Below are 22210 nucleotides of genomic sequence, written 5' to 3'. Positions count from 1 at the left end.
GCCAAGTCCCTCATAGTTGATCATCATATAATCTTGTTGTTACTGTGTACAATATTCTTCTGGTTCACTCAGCATCAGTTCCTGTAAGTCTTTCCAGACTTTCTGAAATCATTCTGTTGATCGTTTCTTATAGAACAATAATATTCCATAACATTCATATGCTATAACTTATTCAGCCATTCCCCAACTGATGGGCATCCATTCAGTTTCCAGTTTCTTGCTACTACAAAAGGGGCTGCTACCAATATTTTTGCACATATGGGTCCTTTTCCCTTTCATATTTGGGATTTTCTTGGCAAGGATACTGCACTGGGTTTGTCATTTTCTGTTTCAACTCATTTTGCAAATAAGGAAACTGAGATAAACACAGTTAAATGACTTGCCCAGAGTCACACTGTTAGTGACACTTAAAATACCTAGCTGCCTCTTAGGGTGAGAAAGAAGTGGTAACATCTATTTTAGAAGGCTTTTTCAATGAGTTTCCCCTAAGGAAAGAAAGGAAGGAAAAATATAAAACAATATCTAGTGAAGATGGATTAAGTGAGAGTTTGTTGAGAATAGGGTAAAGAAAAGCATATATTTGAGCCACAGGGAAGTAGTGTATAGTAAGGGAGAGTCTGAAGATTAGTGAAGGAAGAAGTTTAATAGAGGAGGGTAGAATGGGATTCCTTATGTTTAGAGAAGGGTTTGCTTTGACAAGGGGAGAGTGATTGAAGAAGGAGATGGTGGCAGAAAGCAAGAGGGATCTCTTTGCGAATGACCTCAATTTTCTTTTTAACAGTATTTTATTTTTCCAAATACATATAGTTTTCAACATTCATTTTTGTAAAATGTTGTGTTCCAAATTTCTTCTTCATCCTTCATTTCCCTTCCCCTCACCCCAGACAGCAAGCAATCTGATATAGGTTAAATATATGCAGTATTTTCAAACATGTTTCCATACTTGTTGTGCAAGAAAAATCAGATCAAAAAGGAATAAAAAAAAACACGAGAAAGAAACAAACAAACAATAACAAGGTAAAAATACTATGCTTCCATCCACATTCAATCTCCATAGTTTTCTCTATGGATGAGGATGGCATTTTCCATTCCAAGGCTATTGGAATTATGTCTCATTTTTTTTTATTATAGCTTTTTATTTACAAGCTATATGCATGAGTAATTTTTTAGCATTGACAATTGCAAAACCTTTTGTTCCAGTTTCCCTTCTTCCCCCCCACTCCTTCCCCCTGATGGCAGGTTGTATTCTCAATTTTTAAAGTGAGTTATAGTTCTCTCAAAGTTTCTAGCTGAGAGGATAGGTAGGGAAGGAACCATGGGAGGTTTGAGGAGAGAGGAAAAGGTTTGGTGAGGTAAGCAGAACAATTAGGAAGCTTTGCTGCAGGGATGGTCACGAACCATAAACTTATAGTGGACCCAGTCAGCATGGTTCCATTATACCCTACTTTTTGTTTCAGCAGTATGTGAGTAGGAACTAAGGCAAAGGATGGTGGGAGAAATCCAAGGCTGCAGTATCCTGCACAGATCCTTAATAGGATAAAGGGGCAAGGGACTCACTTGAAGTAGTCCCTCATTCATTGGAAGGGTGTTAAGATGGGGAAAGAAAAAAACAGAACCAGTACAGGGATGATGTTCTAGGAAAGAACTGCGGGGGTGGAGGAACTGGAGATAGTTGGGAGGGTGAAAAACAGGATTTAGAGCTGCAAAAGCAGGCAGAACAACAACAGATTATGATTGGGTAAAAGAATTTTGGAATTTATGAAGGCGTAAGTGGAACACTTGTGGGTGAGTATGGGTCACTGAGTTTGGCTGTTAGTGGGGCAGAATGAGGGCAATAAGTAACTGTAGGAACTGGGAGGTTTCTTTCCACAGAGTCCCTTAAATTCTTTTCCTGCCTCCTTGACAAGGCAACTGAGTATAGATCTGCAGAGATCACACATATTAAAATGTACTGAAAATTGGAGGAACACAGTATTTCCCTAATTCTAAAAATATCTATTCTTGATCTTTCTTGCAACCTTTCCATATCTTTCCATATCTTCTCTTTCCTTTATTTCACTGAAAAAGTTATGTATAGCTGATGTTTACTATCTACCATTCTCCTTAGCCCTTGGGGGAAAGAACTTTTTCAAAAATCACCAACAACTTTTTAATCACAATCTTCATAGGATGATATATTCAAGCAAGAAGGGACCTTAGAAGTCATCTTGTGCAACCCTCTCATTTTACAGGCGAGGAAACTGAGGCTCATAAGTATTAAGTCACTTGTTCAGCTTCCATGGCTCATATGTGTTTGAAACAGGTTTCACCTGGCTCCAGATACAGAAATCTATCCAAACAAGAGGGGAGAGACAAGGAGATCCAATTGAGCTAAAATCAGTCACATTTTGATACTTTCTAACCTATTTGCCACTGTGGCCTCACTTAATGTTTTGTATCTTTCTACTATGCATACTAGGTACTTAATAATTGATAAGGAATTCATTAACTGAATGAATGGGGGGAAATAATTTATTAAACTACTACTACAGGCAGGTCCCTATCACCTTAGAATTGGACTATTATAATAGTTTGCTAGTTTGTCTCTCTGCCACAAATCTCTCCTCACTCTAGTCATCCTCCACTTGGCTGTCCAAGTGATCGTCCCAAAATGCAGATCTGACCCCATCACCCTCTGGACTCAATCAATAAAGTCCAGTAGCTCCTGATCATCTCTAAGACCAAATATAAAGTCTTCTGTTTGGCTCTAAAAGCCCTTCATAACTTGCCCTTTATATCTTCCCAGCCCTTTTACATATTACTAATCCCCTCTGTCCCCATCCCACCACTCTGTGATCTTGTGAAATTGGCCTGCTAGCCATTCCTAAAACAAGCTGCTCGCTTGGAATGTACTTCCTCCCTGTCTCTATCTCCTGACTTCCCTGTTTTTGTTTTTTGTTGTTTTTTTTAAGTCCCTGCTAAAACCCTCCTGTTCAAAGAAAACTTTTCCCAGTTCCTCTTAATTCTAGTGCCTTCCCTCTGTTGATTGTTTCCAATATATTTAATATACAACTTTTCATACATAATTGTTTACAGGTTGTCCCTTTCTCCTTAAAGGAAGGGATTATCTTTTGCCTTTCTTTGTATCTCCAGGAGTCGCTTAACATGATGCCTGGTACATATAAAATGCTTAGTAAATGTTTATGAAATGGGCAGTGCTAAGCTCTGGGGGTACAAACAGAATACCTCTCAAAGGAGATCATATTCTGCAGGAATTCTTGGCCTGAAGATCCACAGGCTTGTCTGTCTGCTTTTATACATACCCATATAAATATTCTATAATTATACACATGTATTATATTTAATATGCACATATATGCACTACCTATATTTGTACATGCATATATATAATCTATAATTATACACATATATATTTATTATGCACATATATGTACTACCTATATACACACACACATCATGTATAAATTTGTACACACATATTACATATACATCTATACTGTATATTACTATATTTGTGCACATATATATCTACATTTATACACACATATACATTATACCTATATCTATATTTATATATCTCTATATACCTATACACATATACTATATATATGTATATATATAAAAATAACTATTTTAACATATCAGCTTTCCTGTAATCTATTTTATTTGTTTATTTATTTATTTTAAAATTTATTTTATTTAGGAATTTGATGTCCTGAACATGGAACTGTAGGTTTCATCAGACCAAATTAATTTTTTCACATATAAAATAATATTCACTTCGATCGTTGACAGGGCCAAGGACTTTGGCGGCGATAATTTTGGGGGGCCGTCAGTGGTGATGGTTGCTTATAGTACCTGTAGAGCCCTCCCCAAAGCCTACAGCAGCCACTTCCCTAGGCTATGGATGGGGGTGGGGCGGGACTGGGGTCCGGACTGGAGGCCGGCAGGTGGTCTGCTCTTCTCTAGGCCCCGGGGCTTGCTTACCTGCGGAAGGGTGGCAGCTCCTCCGTGGGTGGTGGTGGTAATGGACGTAGAGGATGTCAGGCCCCTTTTTCACCAGGATCGCTCTCGGTCGCCGGTAGCAAGGGCCGCCTGCCCGTTCAGGACCAAGGGGCGCTCATGGCATATTCCATATGAAAGTGACCAAGGTTAGTAGGTTTCCTTTCTTCACTACTACATCCTTTGAGGAGGGCAAGAGTTTCAGTTTCTTTGTTTGTTATCCAATCTTTACTCTTTCACCCCCAACGCCCCGCCCAGTCCAGACGCTTTAAGCGGTAGGGGCTCAATCAATGTTTGCTAAAGGAGTGAGCACGTGGAATGGGCTGCGAGCTCTCCTAACCCGGAGTCTCTAAGCTAAGGCTCGAAGGCCTTCGGCGGGGGATTCGGGAGAACTTGTCCGGCTACTGGAGGGCTTCTGTTCTAGCTCCGAACCCAGAGAATGAATGAATGAATGAAGGGAGGTGCTGGCAGTGATTGACAGAAGCGCCCGAGAACTTCACGGGGTTCTTCGACAGGCGGCGAGAGAGAGAGAGAGAGAGAGAGAGAGAGAGAGAGAGAGAGAGAGAGAGAGAGAGAGAGAGAGAGAGAGAGAGAGAGAGAGAGAGAGGAGAGAGACAGAGACAGAGACAGAGACAGACAGAGACAGAGACAGACAGACAGAGAGACAGACAGACAGAGACAGATGAGAAGTAGAAGAAAGGAGGAGACAGGAGAGAAAGGGAGAGAGGGACAGAAAAGGAGAGAAAGAGAGGGGGGAGAGAGAAAGAGAGAAAAAGAGACAGAGAGAGACAGAGAGAGAAAGAAAGAGGTGGAGAGAGAGATGGAGAGGGAGGAGAGGGGAGAAGGGGGGAGAGGAGGAGAAGGAGAGGGAGAGGGAAAAAGGGAGAGAGGAAAGAACTCGCTGGAGAGAGAGAGCGAACAAGAGAGGAAAAAGGAGGCGGGGGTGGTGGTCCGAGGAGGCGCATGCGCCGTCCCTGCCGAAGTCCATCTCGGACGTCTCTCGGCGCATGCTCCGCCCAATTTGGGGGAAAGAAGGGAAGAAGATGGCGGCCTCCTCTGTGTGCCGGGTCGGCGGTGCAGCCGCTCGGGCCCTCCTCCGCGTTCGCCGCTCGGTGAGACTTCACTTTTTTTCTTGTCTTGCCTAACGGCCTGGTGCGGGAGGGCAGAAGGGAAACCATCTTGAAAGGGGTGCGCGAGGCGGGAGCGTTCCCGAGCTGGGGCCGGGGGAAGGTCACAGGGTCACGGGCTTACGGGCCGCGCGCCGGGGACCGGGCCGGCGGGAGGTGGGGGGGGAGGCTCCAAGGAGGAGTAGTCCGGGTGGCCATGGGATCGAGGCCGAGGTGTCCAGTCGGGGGAGCGCGGAGAGGTGGCCCGTGTGGGTCCGAGCCCCGGACGGAGGCCGGAGCCCGCCTGCCCTTGGCCCGAGTCGGCGCCCTCCCAGTCCGAGCCCCATTTCCTCTTCTCTAGGTGGGCGACCTCGACCCGACATTGCCCGCCGCCCCTGGGGGAGTGTCCCCTCACGCGGAGGGCCCTGTAGGAGCCCGAAGTTAGCGTGTAGAGTCGGAGGGAGCCCCGGAGGCCGGCGGGCCGAAGCAGGGGGAAGGGCGACCTGATGGGTTAGCCCCAGTTCCAGGCCTAGGGGCCCTGCGGACTCCCCGCCGGCCCCTCCTGCACATTCCGGCCGAATCTTCACCCTACTCCCAGGGACGAGTGGGGGTGGTCTTTTGGGTGAAAGTTTGCTAGAAACCTGACACCCCGGGTGTCAGGCGAAAGGCAGGTAACAAACTAGACAGGAGTCAGAATCCCAAACAATCCTTACAGCCTAAATATAACACGAGGAAGTCCAATAGGAGTAAATGTCTTAAATTTGGGTGGGTGCCAAAAATCACGTTTACTACTAGTGGTTGGACTGAAAAAGATCTGGTGTTTTTAGTAGGCCACAAGATCAATCTGAGCCCGCAGTGCGATGTTGCTGTTAAAAAAATATATATATATCTTGGTCTGTATTGTATGTATGACATACATTTAGTATGACATGACATAAAATTTAGTCATAAAATTAGACATAAATTAAATGACATAAAATTAGAGTATGACATAAAATTTAGGCAGAGAAAGGTACTCCGAATCCTGCCTTATATATGGTGGGGTGGTGTAAATCTGGTTACTATGGTAACCTGGAGAGGTATCCAGAACAGGGAAAGTGGGATGGGTAAGAGCTTTGAGTCCGTGATGGGGTTGAAGGAATTGGCCACCCTGTAGAAGAGCAGGCTCAGAGTGTGTATTTGGAGGTGCACCTTCATCTCCCCTTGTTAGTGAGTCATTTCAGTTGTGTTTGGAGTTTTCTTGGCAGAGATACTGGAGAGGTTTGTCATTTTTTTCAGTTCATTTCTTGTATAGAATGAAGGCAAATAGGGCTAAGTGACTTGCCCAAGGTCACACAGCTAGTGTCTGAGGCTGGATTTGAACTTAGGAATTTGGATCTTCCTGATTCCAAGGCCTGTGCTCTATCTTCTTCACCTGGCTACTCACCTGCAACCACCCCACCCCCACCTCCTATCCTCCAGCCCAGGCGTATCTTAACATTTGAAGGGATACTTTGTGGATCAGTGCATAAAACTTGTTCTGTTTGGCTCCAGAGGAAAGACTCCTGAACAAGGTGCAGAAATTGTTGCAAAGAGGCCTATTTGGTAGGAAAAACTTAGATTAGAGCTTTCCAGAAATGGCATCGAGCTGCCACTGTAGGTGGTGCATTTAGCCCTGGGTGGAGGTCTTTAAACAGAGGCTGAGCATGTCATCCTGCTTGTTGGACATGGGCGGTCTCTGAGGTTATTTCCAACTTGCAAATTCTGTGATTTTTGTTTCTTGAAACTTGTTGACCGAATCCGAGGGAGGCCAGTGCAGACCCATACTTCGGCTTACGTGGACTTGTGACAAGTTTGAATTGCAAAGTCCTAGAATAATACAACATGTTGTCTTTATGATTGAGTCTCTTACTTAAGCTATTTATTAGCAGTTCTGTTAAAACTAAAGTAGAAAAGGAGGAGGCTAAAGTTTGGGCTGCAGTGAATTATTCTGAGTCATCTCAGGATTTTTTTTTTTTTTTGAGGCTGGGGTTAAGTGACTTGCTCAGGGTCACACAGCTAGGAAGTGTTAAGTGTCTGAGACCAGATTTGAACTCTGGTCCTCCTGAATTCAAGGCTGGTGCTCTACCCACTGCGCCACCTAGCTGCCCCCTCATCTCAGGATTTTGATCTATTTCTCTATTCTGAATCAGGAGAGCAATTGAGGGCTGTGTGTACTTAGTGTGTACTTCCGGTGTTCATAACTCTTGAATTGTTTTTGTAACAATCATTTTCTCTTTTTCTCTGTGCTCTGTTATATTCAACTAAGACTGGAATGGACTTCCAAGAAACTGCTTTGGGTTGCTGAACTATGGGCAAAACATTCAGATAGTCAAATTTTGATACAAATCATTCTGCTCAGGGGGGAATAAAGGTCACAGGTCCTATGTTCACAAAGTCATTCACTATGAGAGAGAAAAATATGTTAGCATTAGAGACATGCTTATCAGATTATTCCTAAATTTTGGTGTCGGAAGGGAAGAGAAAGTGGGTCATTGGTTGTGTTGGTTGGGTCAGTAATGACTGAGATCAATATGATCAGATTTGGAGCTATTCTAATGACAAATTTTTTTTTTCCAGCCTTCTCTATTGAAGCTGCCCACAACTCGTAGTGCAGCTACCTTTGTTCAGACTCTCCAGAATATTCCAGCAACCCAGGTCACCACGCTGGACAATGGGCTCCAGGTGGCTTCTGAGGACTCCAGCCAGCCTACCTGTACAGTAAGTTTGAAATAGGTTTCTTGGTAAGTGGGGCCATTGCTTCCCAAATCCTATAAGCTTCCACTTTAGGAATGGCTCAGCTAGTTAGCTTAGGACCTCTATACTTTACCACTGATCTATTATTACTCTGTAGGATTAAAGGAGTTGAATGCCAAAAGTAGAGTCCTTAGATTTAAAGTCAAGTCTGAATTCTAGGTGTGGCTTTGCTGTAGACTTATTATGCTACTTTGGGTAAGTCACTTAATTTTACTCATCTGTAAAATGGTTTTTAATTGCTAATATAAAATCAGGTGATCTACCTGAGAGTTCTTGAAGAGAGAACAATTATACAATCTCTAAAGTGATCACCTTTGTTTTCCTTTATCAATTAAACAATAAATATTAAGGGCCATACCTTGTGCAAGATTTTGTCCTGGAGAATTTATCTCTGTGTAAAAGACCTTTCTGTGGCAATCTATCCTATAGTTAATCACAAAAGATGATTAAGGTATTTGCCTGAAATAAAGAGTAAATTGCAATTCTAAATCTATGAAAAGTCAGTTAACCTGACTAAGGATCCCTGTAAGCAAAGTATGGACCCTGACATAATTAACTGAATTCAACAAAAAGGAGGTAGGATTTAAGTTAAGCTTTAAAGATGGGTGGAAATTCTAATATGTTGAGAGGAGAAAGGACATTCAAGGCATTGGGAGCAATATATACAAAGGCATGAGGCACAAGGGCACAAGATGTATTGAAAGGAGTAGAGTTATAGTACAGTCTCCAAGTGAATAGTATGTGTTAGGGAGAGACAGGACTGAAGAGTTTGGTGACCAGTTTGTGAATTGCTGACCTAAGCAAGTTATTTAAATTTTATTCTCTGCAGTTTCAAACAGAGCAGTGATATGGACAGATCTGTGTATAACTTGAAAGACTTGAGTGAAGCTCCTGGTGTTTTTCTTTATTATTTCTCCTCCAGGTGGGAGTTTGGATAGATGTTGGCAGCCGCTATGAAAATGAAACCAATAATGGAACTGCTTACTTCGTGGAACACTTGGCATTTAAGGTATGAATTGCTTCAAGGTCACTATTCTCTAGAACCACAGATCCCAGAGACTCCTTAATTTTTGCAACTTTTGGGACATGAATTTCCGAGAATATGTGTCTCTTCACATTATAGTACATTAAGAGCTAATAATGAAGGTCTTATACTGGAAGAAAGAGCCCAGAGTGGTTCTAGGACATAGCTGACAAGGTCTAGCTTACATTCTATGGGTTTCTAGCTCCACTTTAGAAAAGTTTAGAAGAGCTCTGCCATTAGGGCTTTCACAACTCTTGACCATTGCTGATCAGTCTTAAATTTCACTTTAAGATACCAACTCCTCTGAGCTTTACTATGATTTCCAATTTTTTTTTTTTTTTAACAGGAGGAAGGAGAATATGTATATATTTAAATATCCATTTCACTTAGCTCTTTGTCAGTCTGGTGCAGTTTGTGGATTCCTGAAGAATGTTTTTAAATGCATAAAGTAAAATACATGTGATTATAAAATAAAGCCAGTTACATTGAAAACAGTTATCAGATATTTAAAAGCAAGTTCATGGATCCCAGGTTGAATCCCTGCCATAGGTAGTATTACTGTAATTTATGAATTAAAGGGATAAGGGATTTTGTGCTGAGTTTTGAAAGTTAGTTGGAAAATAACTTGTTGTGAGCTGCTTCCCAGAGGGCCCTTATTTCTCATATTTCTTCTGGCTGTTGAATTGGTACAGTCTAAAATGATTTGATTTTTCTTCTCTGTTGATTTGTTTCCAGGGTACAAAGAATCGTCCTGGAAAAGCATTAGAAGAAGAAATAGAGAGAATGGGTGCCCATCTAAATGCCTACACTACTCGGGAACATACCGCATACTATATCAAAGCCATGAGCAAAGACCTTCCTAAAGGTAGGCACCATTCTGGGTTCTCTGTGCATTGAAGGAGATGTGGTTTGTTTCTCACTTAGTGAGGCCAGCTTGACAGTGACCTTGACAGTTGTATCAAGAAGGATTTCACTCCTAATTTTGCAATCTGTGGTCTTCTTAGCTGTGAGACTCTTAAGGAGCAGTGAAGTGGTTTTTGTTTGTTTGTTTTAATTATAGTTTTTATTTACCAGATATATGCATGGGTAATTTTACAGCATTGACAATTGCCATACCTTTTGTTCCTATTTTTCCTCTCCTTCCCTCCACTCCCTCCCCCAGATGGCAGGTTGACCAATACATGTTAAATATGTTAAAGTAGAAGTTAAATACAATATATGTATACATGTCCAAACTGTTATTTTGCTATACAAAAAGAGTCGGACTTTAAAACAGTGTACAATTAGCCTGTGAAGGAAAGCAGGTGGACAAAAATAGAGGGATTGGGAATTCTGTGTAGTGGTTCATAGTCATCTCCTAGAGTTCTTTCGCTGGGTGTAGCTGGTTCAGTTCATTACTGCTCTATTGGAACTGATTTGGTTCATCTTATTGTTGAAGAGGGCCATGTCCATCAGAATTGATCATCATGTATTGTTGTTGAAATATATAATGATCTCCTGGTTCTGCTCATTTCACTCAGCATCAGTTCATGTAAGTCCCTCCAGGCCTCTCTGAAATCATCCTACTGGTCATTTCTTACAGAACAATAATATTCCATAACATTCATATACCACAATTTATTCAGCCATTCTCCAATTGATGGGCATCCACTCAATTTCCAGTTTCTGGCTGCCACAAACATTTTGAGCAGTGAAGTATTGTCCAGGTTGTTAGACTTGAAGGCTTAACTTTGCATCTTGGCCCTGCAACTTAATATATGTATGAATTGGAGAAATTGAGTCACCCCCTTTGGGTCATAGTTTCTTCATGTATACTGTGAGGGGGTTGTTCTAGGCCTCTGGTTCTTAATATCAATCAAGCAGACATTTCTTGGGTGGTAAATATGTCTAGATGCTGTCGTTGGTACTATGGAAAATATGAGCAAAATAGGGCATAGATTTCCTATTCTATCAGTCTGATTGATAATATGTCTACTTCAACAAATCTGTCGCTTTACTGGTGTGAATATCAGAAGCAGGTCTGTCCCTTCTTGCTTTCTTTTGATGATGGATTATCCTTCTATACACTTAACCTGTAGATGTTCAGTTGGCTGGTCCTTCAGTGAAAGATGATGTCTATAATTAGGCATAAGTCTCTCCAGCCTGGTTTGCCTTTTCCTGAGCATGGCTTTTACTCATCTGTCAGTAAAAATTTATTTATTAAGTGCCTTAAGACCCAGGATCATCTCCCTTCTATAGTGCTACCTCAGAGGAGGATATGATAGAAGAAATGAAATGGTATGTAGTATGAAGTGACATTAAAACATCTGCAAATAGCATCTTATTGTTGCAAGGGATCACTGAATAAATGCAATGAAATAGCATGAAATCCATGGCAAGGACTGGAAATTTGAAGTGCACCATATCTGATTGGTATGTGATAATATTTTGATGCTTGGATGACTTAGTGTATAGATGTTTTGCAGAAGTTGAATCCCTGAGACCTGTAGCTTTGGCAAGGACCCTTCAGGAATTGGGAGGTGTTGTGCCTAACAATCAGCTTTCTCAGAGCAGAATAAGGAAGTAGTGAATTCTCAGTTAATATACTTATTAAAGCCAATGCTGTGTGACCACTTTACAGAGAAGTTGAGGTGGGGAAGGAGAGAGATTCATGCTTCAGATTTGATTTGGTAGTTGACTTCTTAGATCCATTCTCACTCTTTAAGAGTTTGTGTGTCATGGCTGTGGATGCTTCCTGGCTAAATTTCCATCATTTGTTCAGAATCCAACATTTGAATGATGAACTTGTTTAATGTCTGAAGTTTCCTTTGGGGAGTGCTTTAACTTGTATGTTTTAAGTTATTTCTTTTCTTCTAGCCCAAATCATAAAGAAAATGTCTTATTAGGAATGTTTCTTAGGAAAGAATAATGTTGTCAGACATTGGTATAGGAATTAGCAGTTTTTAGAAATTATCTGTAACTTCTAAGTAAGTTTTCTAATTCTAAACCCATCTTTGTCTTTCTGCCTTAATGGTCATCACAACTTCTCAACCTTTTGTCTGTCATCTTTCCTAAAGATATCTGCCTAACCTTTGACCATTCCCACCTTCAGATTGCTCCATTGATACATTGCTAGTTTGCTAGAAAGGCCATCTTCCTTCCTATGGCTGAAATGCCTTTTTGTTCTCCACCTATAATTATGTATGGCCAATGTTTTATAACTACATTATTGGGGGATTATTGAGGAGCTCATGCTAACTTTTCTGCCTTCCTTGATCAAATGTGGAACACAAACAGCTAGTGGTGGATAGCTAAGCGGTAAATTTTTATAGGTAACATCAGTTTCAAGCCAGAGAAAACAGTTCACATCATTATTTATAGATGACCATAGCATCTAATTCTGGCCGAGAATAATATGTAGATGTCTGTTTTGTGTTGCAGATAGGAAGTGCAGTCATGACCACAGTGTTTTTCCATCCCAGACAACTGTCTCATCCACTTGTTCCTTAGCATTAGGTTGGTGAGATCTCTGCACTAGCAGCTTTTCCACAGTCCTTTTTCTCTCATTCTATATAACGTGTGTCTTACAGCTGTTGAAATCTTGGGTGACATTGTGCAGAACTGCAGCTTGGAGGACTCCCAGATTGAGAAGGAACGAAGTGTTATTCTTCAAGAAATGCAGGAGAATGACAGCTCCTTGCGGGATGTGGTATTTGACTATCTTCATGCCACTGCTTACCAAGGCACTCCCCTCGCCCAGGCTGTGGAAGGACCCAGTGCGAATGCCAAGTGAGAGTCCGCTGCCAAGGGGCAGCCATATCTCTGGAGCACCAGCGGTGCTTTGTCAGGGTTGGTGGAACAGTGTCAAGGAGCCTTATCCAGGCTTAGGTGGCAAGTGTGCCTGAAGCCTTGGAAAGATAGACATTTAAATAAGTCCTCCCTTTGGAAGGGGTACACTCAATCTGACCCCTGTGGTTAGACAGAAACATGGCTCAAAGCCTCGGGGCAACTTCCTTCAGTGCCTTTGGCACCTTCTTTTGATCTTCCTCAGTAGGGGCAAATATTAGGCATTTGAGGGTGGCTTTGATATTTGGAAACAGCCAGAGTCATCCTGAGCCATGTCTGGGGAATAAGACTGAAGAATATTGGTTTGAGAGCCAAATGAGGTTTGAGTTCTGAAAGCAGTTCCCAGAGGAGTCTAGACTTATATAGTGGCATCGAACTTAGAATAGGTATATGGCCTCCAAAAAAGCTCCTTTGCTTCCGGGGACCTTTGTTTTATCTCTAACACATAAGGATTAGAATAGAGACCTCTGCTGACAGTCTGTGTTCCTCAAGTTCCCTTCAGCTCAGATAGATTTTGATACTATGACTGCTCTGACACCCATAAGAATGTGTGAGTTCTGGTGTGTTGGCTGTTCTCTTATAATCAAACCTCATTTAGAACTAATAGTGGGTCATTTATCCAATGTCTCCATAGGGTTACACATGTATAATCATACATGATTGCTTTCCATCTCAGAGGAGCAAAGGTCAGAGAGACAGAACTTGGAACTCAAAACTTATTATTATTATTATTATTTATTTTTTTTTTTGGAACTCAAAATTAAAAAAAAACTTTTGTTAATATGTAATTGGAGTGAAAATAAAATATATTAAAAACGAAAATATTCAGGGTTTTCCTCATAACACCCTCTGAGATATGAAGTGCACTTATTGCCTCTCATTTATAAATGAGAAAACTATCCTTTCATCCAGTAGGTACTTAACCCAGGTCTCTTTTGAAGCCCATTTCAGAGCTGTATCTGGAGTATACAGTGTATCCATATTTACCCAAACTTCAGGCTCTGGAGTTAGAAGACCTGTGTGTTTAAATCTTACTTCTGGTATTTCATTACTTTTGAGACAGGTCTCAGTTTCCTCATCTGTAAAATGTGGGGGTTGTACTAGATGGCCTCAGAAGTCACTGCCAGCTCCAGAGCGAGGTAGATCTCATGTGTTGAACTTGTCATTATCCTTTTCAGAAAACTGTCCAGGCAAGACTTGGCTGAATTTATTGAGACTTATTATAAGGCCCCTCGAATGGTGCTGGCTGCTGCAGGAGGTGAGTGTGGGGCAGGCCAGGAGAAGGGCACAGAGGGACAAGCATGGGGGAGGGCATTGGGGATCCACCTGGATCCTGCTGAGGGCTCTGGGGAATGAAAGGGAAGGGCTATGAGATCACTCGTCATCCTGCTTCTCCACTGCTGCTAGTTCTAGTCTGCTACCTTAAGGACTCCCTCTTCTCTCCTTATCACACTCTGCTATCCCTCATCCCCCAGGTACCTCATGGCTAGGACCCATTTTCCAGCTTCTTTGTATCCTCCCAGTCATGCCTTAGTTTGTACCCTTTCTCCAGCTTGCCTACAGAGCAGCAGGATCCAGGTGATTTAACTGAGGGCTCAAGACTGAAGGTTAGAAGTCATTGCTCACTACCGCCCAGCTATGTGTGTGCTGGAGTGTGGCTTTACTCTGAGGGGCTTGGACTTCCCAAGTTCTGTGGCAGAAGAAGGATTTAGGCCTGATGTTTTCTCAAGATTTGTTCTTCTGTCAACTTGAGTCTCAGAAGGTGGCCTTGGCTCACCTGAGGAGTGGTTTGGTTTTCCAGCCATTGTCTTTCTGAGTTTAATCTGAGTTTGTGCCTCTACTTCTGACCAGGCTGTTTTCTCTGGGGTGAGGTTTGGGGGTAGCAGAGGTCGCTGAAGGATGGCGTTGAAGACATGCTCTCTCTCCTGCTTTCCCTAACCAGGCGTGGAGCACAATCAGCTAGTGGATCTTGCTGAGAAGCATTTTGGCAGCCTCTCCAAGACGTATGCTGAGGATGCTGTGCCTCTCCCTTCATCCTGCCGCTTCACAGGCAGTGAGGTATGCTCTTCAATGAGGCATTCCCAGTCTATAGAAAGGAATTGGGAAATATTCAAGTCATTGTTTTATGCATTTAATATTTATTTCATATGTTCTCTGCCACTGGAGTTTTCCTTTGTTGCTTCATTGTATGCTGAGCAGACCCTGTGTTCTTGAAGGCTCTTAAAGATGTCAGAGTATTTTTTTATCCTTATATCCCCAGCTCGTACAGAGAATATTTTGGTTGTGGTGGTTTAGTAGTTTCAGGTGTGCCGATTGTGTGTCCAAACGATTTGATATGATTGTCCAATTCCTTCTCCAGCCCATCTTGCAGAGGGTACTGAGATAAATAGGGTTTCATGACCCTTGCCCAGGATCACACAGTAAATGTCAGAGCTGGATTTGAGTCTTCCTGACTTCAGATCCTGCACCTCACCCTCTTTTCCAGCTAGCTGCCTGGAATGTAACAAGCACTTAATTGAATTGTATATTGGTTTTGCCACAGGATATGTGCTTGTATTGGCCAAGAATTAGTCTGCCTCAGTGTATGAAAGGCTCATCACCAGAAATTTAATCATGAGGGTACGTTATGACCACAGTAATTTAGGATGTAATTTACTATGGCATGGAGGAATTGTGATCTATGTTGGGGAAATCAATATCTCATTTGAGGACCTCATTGTTTTTATTTTTTTATTTTTTTTTTTGCTATACTTCAGAAATATGGCTCCAAATTTAATTTTACCCAGACTACTTATGACAGGCCTATGTCCAGATTTGGCTAATTGTGTCATTTGGTGTTAGGAGAGGGGAGGCCTTTGTTAAATTTGTGTGTCCCAGAGGCAGAGAACAAAAAGGTGGCTCTTACAAGCTCCCTATGTAGACTTCTGTAAACAGCTTCAGACTGAGAAATAAAACGCATTAAGCAAGAAAACTAAAATGTTCAGATTTGTCAAAGACAGAGACCTTCCAGTACACAAGGCTATCATTACATTGCTTTTGCCACTGGGGTATTATGCTTATGAATGGTCATTGTGATCTTGAGCAAGAGTGCAACCAAATTCATCCTCTGGCCAATTTCATGGGATATTCTTCCAGACCAGAGTTCTTAAACCTTTTTGTGTTATGGAACCCTCTGTCAGTCTGGTGAAGCTTGTGGACATTTCTCAGAATAATGTTTGTTGTGTATTCCACAATTGAAGGAAATCCTAAATTTCACTAAAGGCTGGTGAATAAGGTGTAATTTTTTTTCCTAAGTTCATTTCTTTACCTCATACCAAGTCTGTCTTCTGATCTCCAGTCTAGACTGAGTTCCCAGCAGGCAGGCCTTGAATCTCCTCCTTCACCCCTCAACTCCTTTCCTGAGTGTGAATTCTTTGGGAACAAGACTTCTGTATTTTCCTAGTAAGGCCTGGCCCAGGGGATAGTGCTTGTGGGAGGAATACAGAAAGCTGTGAGCCTGGCCATCCCAGAGAGCCCTCAGATAATCACTCTAGCATGTGCTTTGGGAACATCCTTTTGACTACTCTTTTCCTGTTTCAGATTCGTCACCGGGATGATGGTTTGCCTTTGGCTCATGTGGCTCTGGCAGTGGAGGGCCCTGGCTGGGCCAACCCTGATAACATCGCCCTCTCTGTGGCCAATTCCATCATCGGTCACTATGATTGCACCTATGGAGGGGGTGTGGTAAGGACCTGGGCTCTCCTCTGTGTGTGTGTGGGGAGGGGTGCGTGTAAGGCCCTGGATTTTGGGTCTCCCAAGTGAGTGGGTACCACGAGGGGCTTGGTAAAGGTGGGGTGGAACGAGGAAGGGTCTGTGTAGGAGGTCTTCCCTTCTGTAGTTTGAAATGAGAGCTGCAGAATGGTGGCTCCTGGGCAGATATGGTATAAAGGGGAAAGTACTGTGCTGTTTTATTTACTTGGACCCTTTTTCTCCTTGGATCTTTTTATACAAAATGGAGCTTGTGCCAAATTTGACTAAAGATTAAAACCTTATCAGAGTTATGGTGCAGAAGGGCCCCTGTGATGCTTGGGAGCATGGGGAACTCCAAGAAAGGCGGGGGGCATGGGGAGGGCCACAGAAGTAGGAAAACCAGGAAGAAAGCCTCCTCAGGAAGAGAGTAAAGAAGCACGCAGGATGTGCCTTCCTACGTAAAGTTTCTGACTTAGGCAGAGTGAGGGGGAAAGCCCAGCACCTGTGGCTTTTATGCTAAATTGGGCATTCTAGGTGAGACCTTTTTTAAGGTTTCAGTGATTGAAAATGTTGCTTCTCCTTCTTTTGGTTCTGCTACCGAAGGGGACTTAGAGGACCTGGGGAAGGCTGTGACTGCCCTCCCTACATCCTGGGCTCAGAAAGGGGCAGAAGTGGCAAGGTTGTTGCCCAGGAGCTCTGGCTGTCAGTGGTGTTGTTTCTGCTCTTCTAACAGAGGGTGGGCTGCGGGCTCTAGTTAAGGAATAGGCCGTCATGAAGGTGATGCTCAATCTGTCTTGGTTCTAGCACCAGTCCAGTCCTTTGGCTGCTGTGTCGGTGGCGAACAAGCTCTGCCAGAGTTTCCAGACCTTCAACATCTGCTACTCAGAAACCGGCCTGTTTGGCATCCATTTTGTCACTGACAAAATGAACATAGATGACATGGTATTCTTCCTTCAGGGCCAGTGGTAAGTGCTTTCTAAGCAGAGGCTAGTTCCCGACCCTTCTCTGGGGGCCTGGGGTATTGGACCTGCGTGTCCGGGGCCTTTGCTACCTGTGCCTCAGTGTTGGGTTTTGTGGGTGACTTTTTTTAAAGCTTTGCACAATTCTCAGTCATCGAGTCCCTCCCCACCATTTTACACATTGGGAAACTCTGAAGCCAGCGCTTTTCCTAGCAGGGAGCAGGGAGAGAGGGCCTTTCATCTAGAGCTTCTGCGTGGTGCTGGTCATAGGCTGGTCTGTGTGGAGTTAACATGAGTAATGACATGCACTTTGCTGTTCAGGATGCGTCTGTGTACCAGCGCCACTGAGAGCGAGGTGATGAGGGGCAAAAACATTCTGAGAAACGCGCTGGTGTCTCATCTGGACGGTACGTCTGCCCGGAGGTGGGGGAGCCTTGGTGCTGTCTCCGAGGGATCTCGGGAGGGGGAGGCAAGAAGAGACCTGGAGGTGGAGTTCTCTGCGCTCATGACCCGGCTTTCCCGCAGGAGACTGGTTTTCTTGGGTGCAGTCAGAAAGCTACCCCAAAACCCTTCGGTGCCTTGTTAGTATGCAGAGGTGGAGCCATCAGGGCATAGACTCTAATCTGGACTGCGTCTGTTTCCTGAGGCCCCCCCAAGTTCAGTCCCATAGCGCTGGAGGGAAGATCGGCAGTTAGCCCTTTATTTTGTCAGTGACAAATCCGATGCCCAAAGAGCTTTAAGGGACTTGAGGTCATTCTGGCTTTCAGGTGCCAGATGGGGATTTGACCCCTAAGTCCAGCACCATTTTCCAGTGCTCAGAAGTTTGGTCACCTTTGTGGGGGTGATTTTTTTTTTTTTTTTTTTTTTTTTTTGTCACAGCTTATCTACCAAGTGTAGAATAGTGAAGAATGTTGGGCTTGGGCTCTGGCACTGGATGTTGGCAGCAAATAATTTAGTTTTCTGAGTCTTGTTTTCTTGATATGTAAAGTGGGGATCAGAGTATTTGCTTATTTAATGAGGTTAATGTGAAGAAAGTATTCTTAACCTGAAAATACCAACAGGCTCATTGAGATGATAGTCACAAAGCCTTCCTAATTCTCTTGGAGGAGGGAGAACTGGACATTCTTGCCAGAGTCTCCTCTGGGGCCAAGGAGACCCCATGCATTGAGGCTAAACCTTGATGGGTAGAAAAAAAATCAAGGAGCGGTTTCGTTCTGCACTGATAGTTCTAAGATTGCAGCAGCCTGGTCCTGGTGAGCAATCATTGTCTAAGATTATGGACTGGAGCTCAGAAGGCCTGTCGAGGTTATCTAGCTTAGCTACTTCACTTTGCAGGTGGGGCCCAGAAGATTCTGTGGCCTGACTGGGCGGGGGGAATCTCCCAGTTCAACTCTAGGCCCTTTGACTCCAAATCCAGACTGTGCCAGTCTGCTTGTTTCCTCAGGGGCCGTGCAGCTGGCTGGCCATAAGTTGCACATTTTGAACTAGAATCTTAAAACTATTTGATCTGAATAAACCATAAAATCCATTGAATGAAAAGCAGATCATACCTTTTCTCATTAGTAGGCCCAGAGAGGAGAGATGGTTGCCTACCTTTAGGAAAATTCTCAGACAGTGTACTCCTGAATGCTGGACACAGTTAAATGGAACCTCATACTAATTTTTTTTTTTTTTTTTGCTGAGGCAATGGGGTTAAGTGACTTGCCCAGAGTCACACAGCCAGGAAGTGTCTGATACCAGAATTGAACTCGGGTCCTCCTGACTTCAGGGCTGGTGCTCTATCCATTGCGCCACCTAGCTGCCCCACACTAATTCTTCTTACATTGTGCTCCCAGGACAATTCTTGCCTTTGGGATATTAAGTGGCTTCTTCATTCAGGGAAATAATGCTAGCTAAATCACTCCCTAATTTGTAAAGGCTTTAATTTTTTATCTGTGAAATCGATTATCCTTCTTTACCTTGTAAAGATGTGGTTTGAAATCCAGAAGCATGGAAAAAGCTTTCATAAGGGCATTTCTCATTAGAACAAGTCTTTCTGCAGGTACCACCCCTGTGTGTGAAGACATTGGACGTAGCCTGCTGACATATGGCCGCCGTATCCCTTTGTCTGAATGGGAGAGGAGGATTTCGGTATGGAAAGGCTGGGGTGGGAGGGCTCCAGGCAACTTTGGAGACCAGATTTCTTTGCAGCATCACAAATCTACTTTAGGAAGGAGTGTATGTGTGTATGTGTTTCTTCTGTTGATTTATAGCTATGGACAGTTTGCCTATCAGGATGAAAGAAGCCTAACTGTGCTTCTAATAGGATGAGAATAAAGGTGGAATTGGTATTCTATTGTGTATTAGTGGATACAGAATAGACATGTGTAGGACACTTGTGGGCACTTTGGGGCCTGTGCAATTAGGAGTTTGTATTCCTGGTTCTCTCTCTGGGCACAAGATCTATTGCCAAGAATTGCAGGCTGCCTGAGGTATGCTATCCTGGCCAGTCTTCAAAAGGCTATGAGTTTTGTGCAGTGAACTCTGTGAACCTGAGCCCAGGAAAGTACTTGAATTAGAAATTGGCCCAGTTTACTGACTATCTATGGTTTGCTCTTCAGTTTGGGTCATTGAAGGAATTAGCGATTCTTTTTTCCTGCTTAGTACTCCAGTGACCCTAGATAAGATTACTTCCATCCACCCTTAAGGTGATCGTTTGGACAAGTTCCCCCTGAAACCTTTGTGGGCACCTCTTCCAAGGACAGAAACACTGTTCCTCTGGCTCTTTTGACTTCAATCAGCTCTGACTCTAATAAGCCAGATTTGCTGGATCTCATAGCAGTTGAACTACCATTTTTTTGGTTGTTGTTGTTGGAACTAGAGTTCCAGAGAAAATCTGGATATAATTCTGCCTTCAAGGGTTCAACAGAGAAGCAGGCTGCCTCCTTTCCCCCTGTTTCCTAGTTTGCTGCTATTTCTTGAAAAGAGTTTCAAATATAAGTGAGGGAGCTCCTTTAGTATCTGCTCTATCCTATAATCAAACCACCTTTGAGGTTTCCTAGAGTGTATTTACCAAGAATTCTTTTGGTAGCAATTAGTCTAATTAGGCATTTTTAAAGCATTCTCTGTTTTATTTCTTAAAGGTATTTAAAGAGAGGAAAATGTTTTGGCAAGGAAACTAACAAAGGAAATTGCTGGGTCAGATGTGTTGTTGATTTTGAAACCTTGCTATTGTGTGGGTGAGCCTTGTTGTGTGTGTCTCAGTGCTGACTTCCTGCCCATCTGACATTTGCTCCCTCTAGGAGATCGACGCCAGTGTAATAAGGAAAGTCTGCTCCAAATACCTGTATGACCAGTGCCCCGCAGTGGCTGCAGTAGGTGAGTAGTTTACAGGCTGTTTTCCCTACTCAGGCAAGGGGGGGCAGTTGACTAGGGCTGGGAGTAGGAATTTTTTTTGGTTAAGGAGGCTCCTTTTATTCACTTGGGTGTGGGTTTGCAAAGAAGAGGAGCCTGCTATTTGTCTTAACTTTTTTTCCCTTTGAATTTCTGCCAAGTTTTCAGAATCAGATTAATGACTTCCCTTCTTTTCACCATCATTTGGGCTGAGGCACATTTCTGCCTGTCCAGATTGGAGCCAAGAGAAAGGCAGTCTTGTTGGGAGTTGGGGTTCTAAAACCACCTTGTGGGAAGTTCTACATCTTGGGCAGAGGAAATAGAGCCCTCAAGTAAAGGAGGGAGGCATCCCTGCTCTCCCCATTACCCTGGCCACTCCCTGTTCAAAACAGCCCTAGATGCTGCTCTGACATGTTTGCTTGTCAGTCAAAGGGAGTTCCATCAGGAAACCTGCCCCAGCAGCTCCCTTCCCCCTCTTGCCGATCAAATGAATTTGCTTCCCTCGTGGTTCTTTTTAAGGGGTGACTGTGGTCTTTCCCCCAGACTGAGGTGAAGGAGACCCCTGAAGCTGGTGCGTGGTGTCCAGGGAGAAGGCTCCTGGGCAAAGACAAAGGATGGGGGCCTTGGAGGCCTGGAGAATGAGGTCATGGAGAGGGAGCAGGGACCACAGGGCGGTGCCGGCTCCGAGCTTGAAGGAACAGGCTCCCGGCCTCCTGCGGCTGAACATGCTCTTCCCTCTTGGCTCACGTTTCAGGCAGCGCGCCTGCCTCCTTCCCTCCCAAGGCCTCTGGATCATCCCTGAGGCCAGGTGTCCTGTGCTGGGTGGGGAGAGGAGGGAGCAGAACTGGGACGAGCCCTTCAGTGGGTCTGTAGACAGGGCCTCAGGCTGACTAACGGCTCTGCTCCCTCAGGTCCCATCGAGCAACTCCCTGACTACAACCGGATCCGCAGCGGCATGTTCTGGCTGCGATTTTAGGGCCCACACCCACGGCAGGGTAGGAGCGGCAAGATCCCGGGCCCTGGAGGGGCTCCGCAGGAAGACTCCCTCCGAACACCTCTGTCTGGTAACAGCCAGCTGGCTTCTTGGGCCAACAGGGCGGTCTCTGATCTGTCTGAATAAAAGTAATTTAAGTTAAACCTTAGATTTTTCCTAACAATGTGCTGCATCTCCGTCATTCATTCAGTCAGTTGTCCCTTTTTTAAGTGCCAACCAAACACTGTGCTCCACACATGGAATGCAAAGAAAAAATTGTCCCTCTCCTTAGAGAATTTATGTGGGGAATAAGGCATGTGTATAAATGGGTTAATGCCTAGAGATACCTACAGAGTGGTTTGGAAGGTAATCTCAGAGGAGAAAGAAGGTACCAGCCTGGGAAGGGGGCAGAGGGAACAACAACAGACCAGGAGAGGCCTCTTAT

The 22210-nt window shown here is 43.7% G+C and overlaps 1 protein-coding gene across 1 annotated transcript; it reads left to right on the top strand.

Annotated features, from left to right (window-relative positions):
• Nucleotides 1-4964: 4964 nt before the first annotated feature.
• UQCRC1 (ubiquinol-cytochrome c reductase core protein 1) lies at nt 4965-21929 on the top strand. Its single transcript, XM_074283195.1, has 13 exons — nt 4965-5114; nt 7707-7847; nt 8806-8892; nt 9643-9772; nt 12477-12675; nt 13911-13990; nt 14675-14790; nt 16312-16455; nt 17266-17426; nt 17742-17827; nt 19462-19550; nt 20702-20777; nt 21704-21929. Exons 1-13 carry the CDS (start codon nt 5010-5012, stop codon nt 21766-21768), a joined length of 1479 nt encoding a protein of 492 aa, XP_074139296.1. The 5' UTR covers nt 4965-5009; the 3' UTR covers nt 21769-21929.
• The last annotated feature ends 281 nt before the right edge of the window (nt 21930-22210 follow it).

Source organism: Sminthopsis crassicaudata, chromosome 1, assembly GCF_048593235.1.
Source record: "Sminthopsis crassicaudata isolate SCR6 chromosome 1, ASM4859323v1, whole genome shotgun sequence".
NCBI lineage: Eukaryota > Metazoa > Chordata > Mammalia > Dasyuromorphia > Dasyuridae > Sminthopsis > Sminthopsis crassicaudata.
This window is presented reverse-complemented; position numbering and strand designations above follow the sequence as displayed.